Genomic DNA, 20,740 nt, shown 5'->3' with positions numbered 1-20,740 from the left:
TTGTCTTTATCTTCTCTCAGACACCAGAGACTGTTGGCCCAGACCATGCCACTAGAGTGCACCATCCACAAGTTCCAACCTGGAGACTGGATATTAATTCAGTCTTGGAAGGAAACTAAACTCCAGCATGAGTGGGACAGACCCTTCCAAGTTCTTCTGATCACAGAGACAGCTGTTCAAACTGCTGAAAAATGTTAGACTCATTATACATGAGTTAAAGAACTCACCAATCCACCTTCAGACTGTGAGGACTGGCAGGTTCATACTACAGATGACTCCCTATGAATCACAGTAAGAAAAAAAGCCCTTCTCTGACTCCTAGCCCCAAACACCGATATGTTAAAAAAAGGGCTAAATCGCAATACTGGTGGTAGTAATGATCTGTCTCAAAGGATTTGGGAGTATAGGTTGGGAGGATGGTGATAAACGGAGAGAGGAAACAGACTACCCAGTGAAATTACGGGTAAATGTAATCAAGACCAAGGTACCCCAGACCATTCAGTTTGACACTTGTCAGGTGTGAACCTGTGGAGATATGGAGGCTCAACGACAACTAACTAGTGAGAACAAATACCTCTGCCCCAAGGATCAGGAATGGATATGTAGGATGGAGTAATATGTGGTAGAAGACCAACTATAATGGATGGACTTATTCACCAAGTTCATCCAACTCCATCAGGACTTCAAAAAATCAAATCAGCATATTTAAAGGGATTGTTCAACCAAATTGCCAGCCCCTGCAGTGCAACCTGATTGTGATAACTATTGGAAAGGCTGATATAATTGTTAACCGTACTTACGGTTTTGGAGTGGATGTGACAGGAAAAGACCCAGTGGTCAGATTCAAGATAGCTGTATGGAAACCACTGCCCAATGTTACTAACCATACCCAGGAAGAGAGGGACCCTGTAAAAGGAGAGGGGCACCATCTCAATAACCCCATTATAACTCTTAAGAAAATAAAGGAATTCCAACAAACATTTCAGGTAGAAACAGAGTACGAGGATGTGAATGCCTGAGTAGAATGCATAAAATATACAGTCCAAAGTCTCAATTCATAGCAGTTGTTATGCTTGAGCTTCAGGACGACCAGTTGCCCAGGTGGTCCCCTTTCCATTGGGGTGGATGAATGATATCCAGGGAACAGAGTGTATGATTGCACTCCACCAGGAGAAGACCGCCTGGGGGAATGAAACCTGTAAGTCTCTCTCTCTTTTGCTCTCCTCTCTTCACAGTGGGGACACCAGAATTCCTCCCATGTTATCTACAGCCATTGGTAACCATACAGCCTGTCTCTCACAGCAGGGTAGTAATGCTACCAAGTTCCTGGGAGAATTCACTCTGTGCACTGAGACCCTAAAAACTGCAGAAGATGTAGTGAGGAACTATTAAAGATTGAGAGTCCCCAGGGCAGATCTCAGGTGATACTGTGGAGGGAAAATCCTGTGGTCCACCTCGCCTTCTAACTGAAGAGGTACATATGCACTTATTCAATTGGCTACACCATCCACCCTGGCATTCAAAAAGAAAAAAAAACAAAGTCCCCAGATGTAAAAAAGAAGCAAAAGAAATCTAGCGGGTATCATTTGCTGATAGGAGATATATATATATATGTATACATATATATATATATTCTATTGGGGTACCCAGGGGTGTCTCTGACAAACATAAAGCAAGGAACCAACTTGCAGCAGGGTTTGAGTCTTCACTGTTTTGGTGGGTAACTATTAATAAAAATGTAGAATGGATCAATTATATTTACTACAATCACCAGAGGTTCATAAATTATACAAGAAATGCTATAAAGGGGATTGTAGAACAATTAGATGCCACTAGTAGCATGGCATGGGAATATGATATTGGTTGAAAAGGGAGGAGTATGTGTGGTGATAGGCAGTCAGTGTTGCACCCTTATTCCCAACAATACAGCCCCGGATGGCACCATAACTAGGGCACTGCAAGGACTCACTACTCTAGCCAATGAGCTCATAAAGAATTCAGGAACAGACACTTCAACTGCAAGATCGTTGGAATCTTGGTTTGGTAAATGGAAAGGAGTGGTAGTATCCATACTCACATCTTTAATTGTGGTAGCAAGAGTTTTAACAGCAATTGGCTGCTGTATTATCCCTTGTATTAGAGGATTGGTCCAGCGGCTAATCAAAACCACCCCACCTAAGCAGATGTCGGTAGGGCCATCACTGTATTCAGACAAAATGTTCATGTTAAGAGAAGAAATAGAAAGTGGTGATCAGGCTGACATGTATGCAGAAGTGTGTCATCACGCTGTCAATTCTGGAAGCCACCTACGGAACCACGACTTAATAGAAAATTCAAACAGCAATAACTGTGTAAATAAAAGAAAGGGGGAATTGTGGGAGATGACATACTGTTTTTGCATAAGTAGCAGAATGTTGTACCAAAGGGACATACCTCAGAACCCATGATACAATATAAGTTTCTGTTTGTGGTTAAAGAATAGGGTATGCATATTCTGGAGAGATAATGGATGGTGTTAATTCACGTACTCTCCTCCCTTGGGAAAATCGCAGCGGGGGCTTGAGGGAGTAAGGGGACCAAAAGGGACCAAAGGTAAGGACTGTAAAACATACATCTGTACCCAGAACTGTGCAAGAAGAAACAAACTTAACTGGCAAGACATATGGCAGAAGATACTGGCCTGGCAACTATACTGTTTTTGAACTTATTTATGTTGTAACTGACTAATGGCTGGTATACCCACCTAAAAGGAATTCATTTTCTTTACTTACCAGTTTGGAATTACTGATATGACTAGTTAAAATAACCAAAAAGAGGTCAGGATTCAGAAATGGTGGGAAAAGATTCAAAGAAACTTATTATGCATAGGAAATATTATATACGGATTTTGAAAAATGCAGCTAGTTCCATTAGAATAAATGCACACTACTGCATTGTAGTGCACAAAATTAGAATGGCTCGAGGATACCATTTAGACTTAGAGCCAACCCTGTTCATGTGTTACAAGTGAATCCCTGCAGTTGTCCTTAAATCTCAACTGACCATCATGTACTACAAGAAAATCTTCCTTTCTTAAAGTGTCATTAGAATATGAAGGTGGTTGCTTATTACATAGATTTGTAAGCTATGCTTGCACAGAAAGAACGAATATGGGCAATACCAGGTTATAAGATCATGCTCAGATGACTTCAGGCTTTAGATGCAGAGGAAACAATATTTGATGTGAAATGTTATACATACACATATATAGTGTCAGTTACCACCAAGTATCACTGTGATAAACAACTGAAGAACAAGAAGATATGTAAAAATATGAAGTACATAAAAGAATCACCCAAAAGGTATCATTCCCAGATGGGCAAAAAAAGGAAGCATCCAAAAGGTAGATTGGCTGTCAGCCCACAAGGTTAACCACTGGCTGGCAGTAAGGACACTTTTTCCTCTCATAAAATACAAATCCACAAATAAAGCCTGCAGAATTTTCCTTGTTAATTCTTTGGTTTTAAAAATAGGTTAATCAAACATGTCATCAACAGCATACATAACCTGGACTTATCTTCCTGTGAGGCAGACTGCTGGAGTAGATTAATTCCTTCCAGACTTGCTTTTCAGTACACTAAAGATGTGGCAATTTTAGGGAAGTTTAATTTTTTAGAAAAAGTACTGTACCTTAGAGAAACAGTGGGGAAACTAGAATGTGGAATATGAAATCAAAGACCACTACAAAGACATCAGGTAACCAAATACCAAATCAGACAGACCTGTGTTTCTACTGTATTACAGCTAGTCTTTTAATTATTTTAATTCAGTAAATTAGACTCAGCATTAAAAGGGACAGTGCACGGACTCTCTCTCTCTCCTCTATCCCCCTTACTCCGGGTTAATACTCTGCAATCCATTTTTCCTAATACTGTAGATGTCTCAGGTCACAGTCACGAGAGTTTCTTCTGCTGTTGCTGCTGCCACCTAACACTTTCATCATTCTGCTGCAGCAGAAGGGCATATGGAAGAATTTATTGTTTGGCACTCACGTAATCATCATCCTTTGTCTAAGATGTCATAGTTTTATTCATATTCTACAAGATTCTTAATACTTCGGGCAAAACAGTGGGAATCAATAGAAGGCTTTGAAAGCCGTTCCATAAGCAGGAAGGAGCACAATCTGTAAAATCATCCTTTAAGCAACATTAAAATTAATTTCTGCAGAATACAATACATTTTCATCAATCTTCCCAAAAAAGTTAACATTCAAACACTACAAAGAACTAGTACTGTATTTCTTCCAAGAAAATCTTTAAGTAACACACAAGGAAGTAGAATTAGAAATATGGAATTATGAGCTAATGAGAATTTCTTGAACAAACTTGAGGAAAATATATTATTTTTTAGACACTATTACAAACCCACAAAGCTCTCCCCCCAAAAGATCCAACCTCATGCCTGAAAGCATTACATCTGTATCCTACAGATGTTGATTCATGAAAACATATACAAATAAAGGCAAAGGCCTGCCAGTGCTGAGATATAAGTAGTAGGTGTGGCTGAAAAGAAAAACCACTGGTAACATGAATACATTACAGGTCTGCACAATTATCTAAAAACTAAAATTAAAGACATAAATTGTACACTCAGTTATACTAGTGAAATTGAACATCACACCACTGATGTACACAGAGCAATTCCATGTTTTTCTCAGCATAACTGAGAGCAAAATATGGCTCCAAAATGACTCCTCCCACATTAAACCTAAGGTGCAATTTATGGTAGTGTTGACAAGTTCACTATGTTCCAGAAAAATGTATACTGACACTAAGAAATGTAGATTATTTAATGATAATAGTAATTAATGTACATGTGAAGGCTGTTCCAAGAGTAATGTCACCTATTTTATTACGTTGGCCCACAACATCAGAAGTAGATGGTGGTGGTATGCAGTAGAGGCTGAATCTTCCTGCCAATATTCCACTACATTTTGTCACCATGTGATGACAGATAGCAGCAGAGGTGCAGTCCAACAAAATGACACCTGATGTGGAAGTGCATATGAAGCACAAGTGTTGAACTGAATTCCTCCATATACAGAAAAAGTCACACACACATTCATCAATGCTTGCTGCACGTATACAGACATCAACAGGGGATGTTAGCACAGTGAGGTGGCGGGGGGGTGCTTTTCAGCAGTGCCTATAGTGACATAAAAGACAAGCCACATTCTGGACAGCCATGAACAGCTGTAACACCACAAAATGAAGAGTATCTTGTTCTTCTCATCCACGTGAATCAAAATATTATGACCAGAGGACTTGAACAGAGCTGAATATGAGCTTCAATGCATTTGAAACAATGGCGACAACAATGGAACATTGCAGAGTTTGTGCCAGGTGGGTCTCACAGATGCTCACGCAGGAACAGAAAAAACACCATACACAAATTTGTCAGGACCTTCTGAAGCAATACGAGACTAAAGGTGACTGTTTTCCAGATCACACCATTACTGGTGATGAGATGTGCTGCCACCACTATGAGCTGGAATCAAAACTGCAGTCCATAGAGTGGCAACATGTGAAATCCTCATCAAACTAGGAAGTTCAAGATGCACTGTGATGAGCACTGTCTTTTGGAATGAGAAGGAGGTGATCTTTCCAGATTTCCTGGAACCTGGATAGACTACTGATGGTGACTATGTTGAAAAACAGCATTTTGAAGCTGAGGATTTGCTCTATGAGTTACTGTTATTGTGTTCTTTACATCCATTGTGGTTTCCTTGGAAATAAACAGGAGGCATTATTTTTAGAACAACCTATGTTGAAAAAACATCTGAAATGAGCATATATAATAATCTTTTATAGCAATGTAAAAGAGCAATAAATCTTTTACACGTCATGGGAAACAAAATACCACAACAGGAAACTTGAGAGCCTGTATTAAGTCATGTATTCCAACTGCGTGATATTTATCACTGTGTATAAAGTACAGATTCTCCTCTACACATAAACCTTTAAAGTGGTTTGAGATTAAGGAAGGGAGTTAACAGAGAAGGATAAATTGTACAAGTTCTTAGATCTATCAGTGAAGACAACATAAGGTGTATTCCTCATCCTTCACAAACAGAAGGAATCAGCCCCCCTTCTGTCTTCTTCACTGAACTCCACTCTACTGAATTTTGAAATGAAAGTATTACAGGTATCTACATGAGAGGACGTCTCACCTGTCCTCATTCTTGTCTCATCCGAGTAAAGCAAAGGGCAGTAACAGATTTCTTAAAGGTAAACATGTAGAACAAGGGGAAATGAACAAGAAAAGTAGAATTTTATCTAAATTACACTGTTAAACAAATCATTCAAGAAGGTTGACCAAAATGGACCAATAGGGAAAATGGGAAGAGAGGAAGGCAGACAAGTTACCAAACTTATGAAGGTTATAATAGGACCAGAAAAAGAGTCAATTTACCTGACAACAGGGCGGTTTTAGATGTCACTGAACTGCTGCGTTTACCATTTTACCCACTTCCATTACTGCGAAGAAAAGTTTAGGAAGGAACATTCTCAAGGACTTTTCATAGGTTCTCGTTCTTGCCATCATAAAGGGGAGAAGGAAAGGTTTTCTCTGGATTGTTTGACTTTTTTGGTTCCTGAAAAGTGTTGCAGAGAACAGTAAGAAAGTGCACACTGTTAGAAAATACTTCTGTTAAAAAAAAAAAAAGGGGGCGGGGGGAGAATAAGTCACACATAATAGAGCAACATTAAAACCCATCCAAAATTCATGCATCATATTTCTGCCATCAATTTAAATGAATAACTAAAATAAAATCTTTTCAACTAAAAACAGAAATATGAGAGGCTTGGAGATTCCAACAGCAAGATTCACCATAAGAATACTCCAAAAGTCACCCTCAAAACAAAGAAAATTTGGTTTATAAATACTGCAGTTTATAATACTTTATGAAGGTTTATGAAACCTGTAGTGTTCATTTTAAAACAACTTCTAGAACAGTGAAAAATTTAAAAATTAAAGAAGAGAGTAGCAACAGATGTTACCTGTTTGAGCACCTACAATTCCACAGAGAGAACAGAAGTGGGTCGTTTATCTTGCACCAGCCATAACGCTCATAAACCTTCTCAAAAAGAGTGAGCCGTGAGAAAGATATTGTACATGCAAATTGTTTTCATGAAGTCTTTCTAAGCCCCTAGAGTCACTTATATATTTAACTGACAGATATCCACAACAAACGGGAGAAAAGATTTAGCAAATGCCACTGGTTTCATGTGTTGGATTTTGAAGTCCAATAGAACATCTTAAGAAGTATCCTTTGCATCTGAAGTACACTGGTGCTCCAGAGGATACTTCCTGAATAAGTATCTCACATGAAAGATAGATCACAAAGTGGAAGAAAATGCACAAATAGTGACCACTAGTTCAGAACAAGAAACTTTAACAGTCCACACACTCATCGAGCATTGACCTTCTATTACTGCATTATGAATGATGTGGTATAACAGTGAATTTTTATGAAACACACTAGAACATTAAATACAAAGCTTAAGATACAATCCATACATTGACAGAGCAAGACATCAATTAGAAACATGTTAAATTGAACAAAAGAAAGTCTCCACCGTTAAAAAAAAAGGAAAAATAATGATCAGATGTAGTTTAAGATACTTACTGTTGCAAGAGAGTTTCTAACTGGCTTTTTCAAAATTAAGAAATACAGAAATATTTCTATCACTATGAGATGTATTAACACTATTATAATCCAGCTGTATATTGATTACTTTTTCAGCATAAAATTCCAAACTCAAATATGCAGGTAGTTTTAATTCAGCTGTATGAAAGTTTAACGTGTGTTTTTCAGCATATGGAAATGAAGGAAATATAGCATATAAAGCTGAGGTCTGTAAAGCTCACCTTCAATGGGAAATACTGGCCTCGTTACAACAGGCCATACTTGGATACCTTTTTTTTTTATGTAAGTAAAAGCAAGAACCTCCCTCCGCACCCCATATCACTTTGTACATTTCACTACTTCATAAGCAATGGATAAAGAGTGAGTAAATACATCAGACAATGTGTCCGTTTGTACCAGTAAATCTTCAAGTAAGGTTTTCATATGCAATATCAATAACTTACATATAAATGAACATGCATGATGTTTCAAATATTGCATAGCGATCAGGAAAGGAGGCAAAAACTTATCTCCAAAATTGCTTGGAAGCACCAATGACAGAGAAGCATCTTATCACAAAGGAACCAAACTGTAACTCTCTCAACCCACTGTTTGTCAAAAAATCTCATGGTTATTTACTCTTACGGTAAAATGTTACTTGGATATTCTGAAAGGGTGAGAGAAATGTAAAGTTACTGTGTAACACAACATTTCTCCACAAAATAGAATGGAGCCTTAAAAAACAGCCCAGAATGTTCAGTTACCTGCTCTTTTGCCTTAAGGACATTACTGTGACAGAAGTACAGAGGTCCTACTATATCAGCTAGCATATGCTGACTCCCTGCTTCTATTCCACATGTGCTTTACGTGAGCCACGGCTGAAAAGGTGAAGACTGACCCATCAGCATCTCAATGAGTGCAAGCACCTACCAATAAAAAGGAAAAGGAAAAACAAAAAAGAACCAACATCCAAATTCCCCTTAGAACTAACACACAAGGGGAGAAGAGTTTCTGAAGGACAGTGTACTGCTCAGTGACCAGAAAATCAGCTTTGTGTTCTGTGTTTCTGCAGCTCTTCATAGAAGTTAAAGACCTTTATATTCTTCAGATACAACCTGTGCACTTGAAGGCTTAGGAAGAAAAGATTTGAAAATATCCGGACTACTGAAGCCCCTTTTGTTGCTGGACCAGCTAGTCCGCTTCTCCTGCTTAACACCACAAGTCAACCTTACACTTGATTTTAATAATAATATTTAATTCTACCAAAAAAAAAAAAAAAAAAAGCCATTTTATTACATTCCTTTTAAAATTAAAAAAAAAAAAGAACTGTACAAAGAAGCATGATCAAACCTCCACGAAAGCAGGTTAATACTGTTCTGTTTATTGCCTCTTGAAGACTCTCTGCATGGTGTCCATGAGTTGTGTTTAAGGTCCAAGTGAAGATAAAACAGCAGAGCAGCAAAGAGGTGAAGAGGGGCCACAAAGGTGGGCAGTGCAGAGCCTCAGAGGGTACATGGGACATGCTTCATTAAAGTATCCAGGAAACAGCAGCATTGCACACACACAACCCCCCTCCAAACAAACCCTATTTTCACAAGATTGTTTTTCAATTGTAAACGTTTTACTTTGTGTATTTAAAAAAGAGGCTTATTTTTATATATATATAAATATATATATAGTTCCAGGGCTTTATGATCCCAGAAAACTGGGAATGGAATGAAAGCAGAGGGAGGAGAAGGTGGAAGAAAAGGAGGAGGGGAAGATAGGGACTGAAAAACTGACTCAATATCTCTGTTCTGGGTATGTGTTACCCAAAACAGCTCAAGGCTAATGAGAAAACGCACAGCCAGAACAACTAAGAAAAATCAGGCAGCCTAGAAAAAAATTAGGATCCAAATAGACAAAACCCAAAAAGAAATGAAGCAAAGCAAATGCGTGTTCACAAACACACACAAGTGTGCGCGTTCACACCACATACATATAAGAGTACAGAATCAATTTGTTAAATATTTATGGACCTAGGTTATACTTTTTTATTATTATTGTTATTATTATTCTGGCTGAGCTCTCTTCCCTTTTTTTTTTCCTTTTTTTTTTTCTTTTTTTAAATTTAATTTGCTGCATGTTTGCCAAAGAATTGAGAACAACTTCTCAGTTATGTACTTTGGATTTCTGACAACATCAGCTTTAAAATATTCTCAACGGGAAATAGTAAGCCTTCTAAGTATTGCATGAACTGCAACTTTATTCTAATGTACCTCTAGATTTCTAATCACTTTTCACCAACTTTTCACTTCTCCACACCTTATCACATTTCTCCCCCATAAAAAGCAAAATATACCCCCCCACTCAAAAAAAAAAAAAGGAAAAAAACAAAACAAACAAAAAAACATAGTACAGACTTTAACTCAGTGTTTTCTTAACAAATAGTCTGCAGTGTTTTCACTTTGGCCACTGTTAAAGATGCAGGCATAGAGAAGGGAGTGTTGGACTAACATGTATTAAAAAAAAAAAAAAAAGGAACATTAACATTGCAGATCTCTCTCAAAACGACTAAAACACTAACAAATACAAGCCAATGCACATTTTTTTTTAACTAGTGTAATTTCTTTCACATTGGATTAAACATTGTTTTGTATACCAAACATTACAGTGCTGTTCAACTCCTCCAATCATGCAAAAAATAGTTAAAATGTGCCACTTCTACCACCAATATAATATGACCAATTCCCCTGCATACCTCCCAAACTCAGGATCTGAAGTGAAAAAATCTGAGGTACTAGAAAACCTGTTTCCAATGCCTTATAAAGAAAAACAGACACAAATCTGCCAGTTAATATCAAGATGGCACCAATTTGAGACTTGTACAGAAGCTCACATTAGGGCAACTGACAATCCTCTCTGTCTCATCCTTTGAAGGGCCACATCCTGTAAGGTCTGAAAGAGATGGTTTCAAAAATATGCTGAATTGACCACAAGAGTGGAAACAGTAGGTGTCAGGAGTTTTAAATACCTTTTTAAAAAAATTTAACACCTTCAACTCTCACTGAAAATTAAAGGCAGTCAGCAATTTACAGGATCAAGCCTTAGAGAGCAGAAGAGAGTTAACTGCTGCATTAATTCACAAAGGTTTCTAGAGAGCTGCCAGAGCCTTCTGAAAATCTTCCAGTTAATCATATTTCAATGCTTTCCTGTGAACACCCATGCACTGCAATATGTTGCAGAACCAAAGCAGCATCCAAATAAAACTCCCATTTAGGCTGTAAATTAAACATCTTCATTACAACAACGGTGCTGAAGAATTATCACAATATTATGTTCTGCAAAAAAATAGAGGCAGCAGTCACAGAACACGTCTTTTAATCTTGCTCTCTTGATTGATTCTCCTTTCCTCATTTCTCTGAGTTTCCCTAATAAACAGCACTGCAAGTTGGTTTCAAAGAAAATTTTACAAGAGAGTTCTGTTGGTCATCTATTTACATGCAGCATCACTCCACAAGAAGTTTGATCTCATTGGCTAATAGCTGGTTCATGTTGAATAGAGCCCCCGGGAGCTTGGTGAGCAACTCTCTCTCCGTGGTCTCAGGGTCGCTGTCGACAGAGCTGGAGCTAGCACTCATATTGTCGACAACGGCACTAGCTGGAGGGCCCAGCTCTGGCTCGCTAGTCTCGCTTGCCGTGGACACCACAGAGAGTAAGGACATGCGCCGCGTCAAGCGACCGGGGGTTAGGAGAGAAGCGGCATAGTCCGCTATGATACCAGCTACATCTAGATTACAAGCCTTGTCAAAGGCAATGAAACCTACATTTGCATTGGCCTCACAGACGTAGAATGAACCGTCGTCCTTCATCAGTAGGTCAATGCCACACACGTCCATCCCCAGGATGTTGGACACTTGGATTGCCAGTTGCTTGCCTTGTTCACTCAGTGAACACATCATCCCTACGCCACCTGGAAAAAAGTGAAAACAACTCACTGTGTCTAATCTGGTGACCAACATACTTCTTGTCTGGCTGGTGCACTTCAGTTGATGATCCAAAGCAAGCCTGCAAGCACAGGGCTGATAACAACTCAAAAAGCAGCCTTCTTGCCACAGTGACTGCTAATAACTTGAAACCTAGCAGGACTTCAAAAGATTCAGCAAAAGGCAGGTCAAGACTATGACTTGTTTAAAAAATAGTAATAAAAATAGCGAAGAAAGATGTCATTATATATTTTTGCTATCTTTGGGGAATTAAAAAGAGTACTAAACAAATCATCTTTGTTTCGTCTTCTAAGATGGAGGCTTTATACACATAGCCTTGTTTCCTCCTTTAAGGTAGATGCTTGCTATATGTAAGTTATCACAATAAACCATCCAGCAAAATTAAACCAAATGTTCTTGATGATAATACAGATCTGCCAAACTGTGGGGGAAGAGGGTTAGGATATTTCCATTTGCTTGGCTCTCTCTCAACTTGCTGTCATAAGTCACTGTCTCTAAAGAAGCAATTCTGGAACACGGTCTGTACCTCAACTGGTCTAATACACAGGCCATCATCTAAGTACTAAACGACACAAACTTCATCTATCATATAACTTAAGTTTAAAAATATAAAACAACACTAAAAACATTTAGCAGAAAAATCTTTAAGGCTGCATTTCCCCAGCATCAAAAAGTAGTAACTAAAATCTCTAATGCATTCTGACTTACTAAAACTGTACTGTACACGAAGACACTTCTTCCAATACCTGCTCAAGTCAGTTTCAGTAATTTCAGTTAAATTACTAGTCAGGCAACCCCAACCCTCCTTTCTCCTTTCACCCTATGAAACCTCTCCTGTCCTACAAAAAGTGATGCAGAAACACAAATACAAGTATACAATAATCAGCGTAGTAAACTTCCTCACAGACATGGTTTTTAGGGGAAAAAAATTTGCAGGGAGGAGACTGACAAACTTAAGGCAGCACAAGCAGCTGTAAAATGCAACTCAGCTGTTGATTGCCTTATACAGTTTTCTCTTTTAGCACTCTACTCTCTTCCCAATTGATGGTCCCATTTTTCCTCTGGTTTTCCAACATCTTTTTTTTTTTCTACTCCATTGCATCATATGCTCTGTTTGTGCTCTTAGAACTTCCCGTTCCCTTCTATCTGTCCTATCTATCTAATACTTTGGGCAGAGAGTTTCTGATTATAGGTTTGTGTGAAGCATATTTCACTTAGATCTTGCTCTCCTATTCCCTCCGTAAACATCTAAAGGTAAACACAGATAACACAAAATAAAACTTTCAGCTTGTTGCAGCTGGGTTTGTCCTTTTTCTGGATTCAAATATTTTGATCAAAAACTATGAACAAAGCTTTTCTTACCAAGTGAGCAGTTACTCTGCATTCTCCCATCTGTAGAGCAACGGAGCATGGTGCCCACAACACGGCCTCCTACTACGATGACACGTACATCCTTGCCATGGGACTCTTTAACATATTTTTGAAATAAGTATGGGGCATCATGACGAATCAAATGGCTCAGGTCTGCCAAATGGTGCTTGTCGCGTGCCAGGAACACAGCTTTGCCTGTACAATAAAAGGATGGATTGTAGGATTGGAAGAAGCTACTAATTTGTGCTGAGTCAGTGATTCAACACAGAAGTAAAACCTCTGACCACTGTTTTGCTCATTCTCACATGCACTACCTGTAGCTTATATGCATTTACAAACTCATCTGTGGATATTAGCATTCCTGCTAGCCTGACCTCGGTGCCGGGGAAGGTGATGGAGCTGACTGTCTTGATGTCTTGAAGGAGATCACGGAGCATGTGTGGGACAACCGGGGGATCAGGCCTAGCTAACATGGGTTCACAAAGGGCAGGTCCTGCTTAACCAACCTGATCTCCTTCTATGATCTAGTGACCCGTCTGGTGGATGAGGGAAAGGCTGTTGTTGTAGTCTACCTAGACATCAGCAAAGCCTTTGACACTGTCTCCCACGGTATTCTCCTGCAGAAGCTGGCAGTTCGTGGCTTGGACAGATACACTCTTGGCTGGGTAAGGAACTGGCTGGAGGGCCAGGCCCAGAGAGTGGTGGTGCATGGAGTTAAATCCAGCTGCCGACCAGTCATGAGTGGTGCTCACCAGGGGTCAGTGCTGAGGCCTGTCCTCTTCAATATCTTTATTGATGACCTGGATGAGAGCATTGAGTGCACTCTCAGTAAATTTGCTAGATGACACCAAGTTGACTGGAAGTGTTGATCTGCCAGAGGGTAGCAAGGCCCTACAGAGGGATCTGGATAGGCTGGATAGCCAGGCTGAAGCCAATGGGATGAGGTTCCACAAGACCTAATGCCAGGTCCTGCACTTTGGCCACAACAATCCCCGGCAATGCTACAGGCATGGGGCAGAGTGGCTGGAAGACTATGTGGAGGAAATGGACCTGGGGGTATTGATTGATGATACACTGAACATGAACCAGCAGTGTGCCCAGGTGGCCAAGAAGGCCAACGGCATCCTGGCTTGTATCAGAAATAGTGTGGCCAGCAGGAACAGGGAAGTAAGTGTCCCCCTGTACTCAGCACTGGTGAGGCTGCACCTCAAGTACTGTGTCCAGTTTTGGGCCCCTCACTGTAAGAAAGACATCGAGGCCCTGGAGTGTGTTCAGAGAAGGGCAACAAAGCTGGTGAGGGGTCTGGAGCACAGGCCTTATGGGGAGCGGCTGAAGGAACTGGGATTGTTCAGTCTGGAGAAGAGGAGGCTCAGGGGGAGACCTTATTGCTCTCTATAACTACCTGAAGGGAGGTTGTAGTGAGCTGGAGCTTGGCCTCTTCTCTTGTGTGACTAGTGATAGGACTAGAGAGAATGGCTTCAAGCTGCACCAGGGAAGGTTCAGGCTGGATGTTAGGAAATACTACTTCTCTGAAAGGGTGGTCAGGCACTGGAATGGGCTGCCCAGAGAGGTGGTGGAGTCACCGACCCTGGAGTTGTTCAAGGAACGTTTGGATGTTGTGTTAAGGGACATGGTTTAGTGAGAACCATTGGTGATGGGTGGATGGTTGGACTGGGTGATCCTGTGGGTCTTTTCCAACCTTAGCAACTCTATGATTCTATGATTCCAGTGCTTCAGTGCTTTTGAGTGTTCAAGTACTGAAAGAATAGAGGAGCCATGAGAAGAATATAAAAATAAAAAAGTAAACAAACAAACAAAACCAAAAAGCTTTAGATAAAGGAGATGTTTTTGTAATTTCTTTTTTTTTTTTTGGGGGGGGGGGGGGGGGTAAAGTTAACAAGTCCTTACTGAGAAAAAAATGGAAAAAATACTACAAAAGCAGCAGACATTTAATTAGACCCACAGCCTACATGTCCGATACAGCAAGAACCAATCACATGAAACTGCTAAACAACAGGCTGCTAGGAGCTCTTAAGTGACTAGTGTGTTATTGCAAAACTGCTCTTCCCAGCACTTCTAAGAACTCAGAACTCCAGAATGAGGCTTAGCAGTGAAGCAACTTAGTTCAGAGCAAAACACTACACTCCAAAGTATCCAAGATAAATTTAGCTGAACATTCCGCAAAACATAAAAGTAAGTGGTATGTACTGTAATTTTGAAAAAACCTCTTTAGCTCCAGAAACTTTTCTGCTAGCAAACTTACCAAACATCTGTCTTGTTTAAGTTCAAACACGTCATTTCATTCTCCTTTCATTTCTAGAGCACACCAAAGACTTCTCTGTTCTCTTCCAATTTTACTAATACAAATGAAAAGCATTTGAGGAAGACTCTGTAAGGACAGTCTCTTTTCTAGTCTTACAAGAAGTCATCTGTTTCCATCTTTAGCTACTTCTCCCAATTCCTCTCCCACTTTGTTAATGACATGTTCATGTCATATTAAATATATGTTTTGCAATAACGCTACACTGATTTTTTTATGGCAGAATTGTCACTGAGTTATGCTGCAATGTTAAGAAAATACAAAAATTGATTTATAAACAGGCTATTCTAAGAAAACAGAAACACAACTGCAGCAGACCTAGAAGAAATAACATGCTAAGAATTCTAGCAAGTGCTCCAAAGGTCAACTAGAGAAGCCTCTGCTTTCTCAGGGTTTAAGTTCTGCACAGCACAAAATGCTCCTTGAGGAACATGAAATTTCTTATAAGAATCACAGCATCAGAATATAGACTTAAAAGTAGGACAATAAAGCAAAATCTTCCACGTGATCTCTTCCATGCCCAACTTCTGCTCTCCTACAGGCAGTTACTCCTACTGTATTCCTAAAACTGGACAGAATAAATGATGCTTTGGAGGAGAACTACTTAGCTTTTGGTAAATATACATCACCACAAAATCCTGGCACAATAAAAATGGCACATTTGCAGCAGCAGCAAACTGAAGAAAATTGGCTTAAGTGAGCACAACTTTTATTCATTAAATGATACCTGTGGACACATTTGCCTCATTTTTAAATACCATTTGAAAATGGCCCATCTTAAATTAATTTGAAGAAGTTTCCCCAACTCTCTTAATGTGAAAGTGCAGGCACTGTGATAAATTTGCATTAAAATGTATGGTACGTAAATTATGTAAACAAAATTACAGAATTAATTGATGCTTTAGGATGCTCTGAAGGTCCATCTGATCCCATCACTTACTCAACCTACAGCAGGCTGCCCAGGACCATGTCTAGATGGCTTTTGAATGTCTTCATGGAAGAGACTCTGCAACCAATCTGGGCAACCTGTGCAGGTGCTCAGTCATCCACACACCATGGAAGTGCTTCCTGGTGTTTAGAGGAAACATCCTGTGTTCTAGTTTGTGTACACTGACACTCGGCCTGGCATTGAGCACCAGCGAGAAGAGCCCAGCTCTATCCTCGACACTCTCCCTTTACATAATTGTAGACTTGGTAAAATCCCCTCCCCCTCTGAGCCTTCTCTTCTCTAGGTCCGTTCTCTTCCCAGCCTACCCTCACAGAAGAGGCGCTCCAATTCCTTGATCATCTTCATGGCCCCTTGCTGGACTTCAGTAGCTTCATATCCCTCTTGTTCTGAGAGCCCAGCACTGGATTCAACACTCCAGGTGTGGCCTTTCCAGTGCTGAGTAGATGGGAAGGGTCACTTCCCTTTACCTGCTGGCAATACTTTGCCTAATGCAGCCCAGGATACACTAACCTTAAGCAGAGATTCATATGAATTCTAGCTAAAAATGGAAAAGAAAGTCAGTAGCTACAAACTCTACAATTATTTCTAGATCTTAACAAGAAACAATGTCAAGGCAAACCCAATCCAGTTCCTCAGTTACTCCACATATGTCAAATTCAGCTTGCTGAAAAGTCAAATTCCAACATCACAGATTCCAAAGGTCTGAAAGCACTTTAAGGCCATACAAATAGGTATTACTGCCAAAATCTTCTACTGCCACAGCCTTTCGCTCTCAAGTCTTCCACTACATCAGTGCAGAATTTGTGAAAATAAATGATAATTCAAGCAAGGAATTAATCCAAATAAACACATCCAGTCTAGATTTAGCTAATAATCGTTCCCGAATTCATTTACTAAATGGTTAAAGAAACCACCATGTTTCAGAAGAGATGCACCAGAACAATCCTATAGGAATAAACAGGTGCAATAAGAAGGAAGAAATGGGGTCATGTGGGTATGTTTCTATTAGCTTATGTTAATTCCTAGTTTATGTGCTTAAACATCAGTTTCAGACTCTTCTAGTATTTTTCAAAGTGGATTAAAACCAGCATGATCTCCTACATAAATAACCTCTAAAATTGACTTCAAACCTTTTTACTTTAGTAGACCACTATCTACCATTAAAATGAATTGATGTGGTATTCTAGATTCAACACTTAAAAGACTGGTAACAGAAAAATTTCACATTAACTTGCTGCACTACCACCAGTACTGTCAGAGATTTTTTTTCCAAAAAAAAAAAAATTTAATTTGGCAAACTGTATATGACATTATATTTAAATCAGAATCCTAACTATAGAAAAAGTCATTTAGAAAGAAAAGTCAAATTAAGGTTTGTTGAACTAAAATTTTATTTCATATGCCTGCTTAGAAACATCCCTAAAATCCAGGTAGGCACTTCTCTATATCCATGGAGTTAGGCCTTCCATTATTCTAGTTCAAAGCGCTCCTTGCAAAAGTCACTAATGTACTGTTAACTTTGAACCCTTATCCTCCTTGATATTTCAAGATCACGTTCTATTAAAACTGCTTCCCAGTATTGCAGCCTGTTCAACATTCAGAATTTGGAGGCTAGAAGAACTTAGGAGTACTGTCAAAAAAAGTTCAACACCTAATAGAAAACCTTCTTAACTATTACCCCTTGACAACACAAAATCTCAAGTACTGCTCAGAGTACTCCCTGCCTTCATCTCTGACCTCAGACCCACCTCGGTGACCCCGCGTGTTCTTCACCACCATAGGGAACTCCAGCACTTCTGCCTCATCAATCATTTTGGCAAAATTCTCATGACCACCTGGTAAAAGAAAACCAATAATATTATATGCCACCAACCTGGTGTAGCCAAACTGGGGATTTAATTGTGACACATTCCTCTCACTCTTCCAACTTCAATAATGCAGAGGAAAAAAAAATAACAGTTAATAAGAATTTGGTCACAGATCACAGTCAGAACTTTGAGGTGTTTGTAATCTGTGCATTAATAATTTCTACTTCCTTTGGAATGTAAGACACAAATTGGCTTAGGTTGGAAGAGACCTTAAAGATTCAGTTCCAGCCCACCTGCTGTGGACAGGGTTGCCAACCTCTAGATCAGGCTGCCAGGAGCCCCATTCAACCTGGCCCTGAATGCCTCCAAGGCTTTCCCGGGCAGCCTGTGCCAATGCCTCGCCATTCTGAGTTAAGAATTTAATCCTAACATCTAACCTAAATCTCTTTTAGGTTAACAAATGTTTAATAATGACAATGGCCATTGATCACAACTCTAAAAAAGCTCAATCCAGTCTTTCAAATCTGAACATCCTGATTCCACCATCTTGTTCCAGTTTAGCCCTTCTACTTCATCATCCAAATTGTCTAACAGGAAAGTAGCACAGACATAACACCAGGAACAGTTCCATTCAAACAGCACGGAATACAAGGTCAAGGCATAATCCTGACATCAGTAAGAATTCAAATCTTGTGACCCATTTCCCCTTTTCTAAGGCTTAAGTCTCTTGCATCTCTTTCTCAGCATTTCTTGAATTACTACTTCGATCTTTTTGTTGCATTGAATCTGTAAGAATCTTAGAGAGTAACATTTAACATTTATGATTGATGCTTTAGTTTTATTTGAGTTCTTTGATTCACAGGAGGCTGACCACAGTACAAGAAATAAGATAAGTCAGCAGATGAAGGGATGAGACTCCTCTAAAACCATGTGCAGTAAAGCACAGAAGTTAAGCCAGAACACTGGTCAGAAATCCAGAAGCAAGTAGCACTACTCCACCACAGATTTTAATGCATGTCATAGAATAACGTGTAGTTCAATACATCCTGTTTTTCTTGGCAAAGTTAAACTCTCCTTGATAACTTGATACTTGTGTAAAAAAAGAAAGGTAACACTTCTGTCAAATTCCAGAGACGGGCATTAAAAGAATTAAAAGACAGGCAGAGAGTTAGGAAGAAACAGAGATGTTCGCCAGCTACATCATCATTCTTGGTTTCCCTTTCCTCACAGTGAATTAAAAACTCATTCCTTTCTTGAAGAACTAGAGCAATTGTATCTATAAAGAATGGATGTTTCTTCTCAAATGTGTTTTCATAGTAATTGATAGAAATAGTTGACTGATGCTCTTATCAAGTTTGTGTTTTTGCCAAGTTTTCATTACAAAAGCCTATCAGTGTAACTGCACGAAGGAGAGGAAAGCACTAATGCTTCCCAAAAAAGAAAGGAAGGGTGAGAAGTGTATTCCACTTTTTAATGTATTTTAATTAAAGCAAAAATAAAACCATGGTAGCTCAAACAAATGGTTCTCCTAACATGGCACTCTGTAAAGAACCAAAGGCTCCAGAGGCAGCCTTTGGTTCTTTAAGTAACACCAGTGATTAACTGATGGATGGAACTCTGGAAGGAAACCAAACCTCAAAGAACAGTTAATAAGTACTTGAACATGTGAGCTTGTGCTATTTTTGGCCTTTCCTAACAACTAATATATTTGCAGATGTTTTTATGTATATAGAAGTTTGACATATTTTCAGATTTTACTAAAGTCTAGATCTTCAATATCCTGTGACATTCAGTTCCCCAAGTTTCTGCCTGTTGTTGTAGGCAACTGGAGTTCAAAGTGTTTTAGAAGTAATCAGCAAAGTTAGTTGCTGGGAGGTAGAGGCATAATTAAACTACTCTTCATAAAATAACACAGCTAACCAATAAAGTCAAAACCAGCATCTGACTACCATCCTTCTTCTAGTTACTGATCACTTATCTGTGGAATCAGCCTCTCACTACACAATTCTACGGATTTCCAAAATTTGACTCACTATCAAAGCAAAAATTCTGCAGGCAACTATTCTATTTGATTCCAAAGGCTTACCGTACGAAAAGGTGTCTGGCAGGGGCACACCATGACCAGCAAGTTCTTGAAACGTCCAGAACTTATTGACACAGTTGAGGATGGCCTGGGGACGGTTCATTAACCGACAGCCCATCTTCTCCAGATGGCGAAGGACTGTGATATCACTGTCACTTTGGACCCAAGGTGTTGGTACCCGGACGACCACCACCTGGGGGTAAGCAGTAATAAGCTCCCCGTTCACCCGAAGACCTAAAGAAGGAAAACAAAACCATTCCAATCAGGCGCAGAAAAATGTAAACAGACAAAAAAACACCACCCTGTATTTATCACACTAGACTTAAATGGTAAGCATTAGAACAGCACACATCTTGTCAGTCATACTGCTTCATATGCTATTTTTACGCTGTATTAGGGCACATAATCTTAGGCCATTTCCCAGGATAAAAAACTTTTTAATAGGTTGGATGTCAACCTTCCTCTGCAGATTAGCTGCACACAACAAGGACGAGAGCAGTAACAGTAACTCAGGAAGTGCCTGCCTCTCACATATATGTCTTGCCTGCATGATACAG

At 39.5% G+C, this 20,740-nt stretch overlaps 1 protein-coding gene across 17 annotated transcripts in view; it reads right to left on the bottom strand.

Moving 5' to 3' along the window:
• The window catches only part of RIMKLB (ribosomal modification protein rimK like family member B), a 70,611-nt gene that overhangs the window by 10,617 nt on the left and 39,254 nt on the right, over positions 1–20,740 (bottom strand). For 7 of the 17 annotated variants that reach the window (XM_025142762.3, XM_040648291.2, XM_040648290.2 and 4 more), the window contains 4 exons: positions 20,187–20,417; positions 18,041–18,127; positions 13,015–13,218; positions 7,037–11,618 (listed from right to left, as the gene is read on the bottom strand). In XM_025142762.3, the coding sequence (XP_024998530.1) occupies positions 11,155–11,618; positions 13,015–13,218; positions 18,041–18,127; positions 20,187–20,417 (986 nt within the window). In that variant the 3' untranslated portion in view covers positions 7,037–11,154. Of the gene's footprint in view, positions 1–800; positions 907–4,043; positions 5,764–6,450; positions 6,632–7,036; positions 11,619–13,014; positions 13,219–18,040; positions 18,128–20,186; positions 20,418–20,740 lie in introns of those variants that run through there. The other 10 variants (XM_046899094.1, XM_040648300.2, XM_040648305.2 and 7 more) reach the window with 6 other exon arrangements.

The sequence above is a fragment of the Gallus gallus genome, chromosome 1, assembly GCF_016699485.2.
Source record: "Gallus gallus isolate bGalGal1 chromosome 1, bGalGal1.mat.broiler.GRCg7b, whole genome shotgun sequence".
Classification (NCBI taxonomy): Eukaryota; Metazoa; Chordata; class Aves; order Galliformes; family Phasianidae; genus Gallus; species Gallus gallus.
Note: the sequence above shows the minus strand (reverse complement) of the source record. Positions and strands in the feature narration are given on the sequence as shown.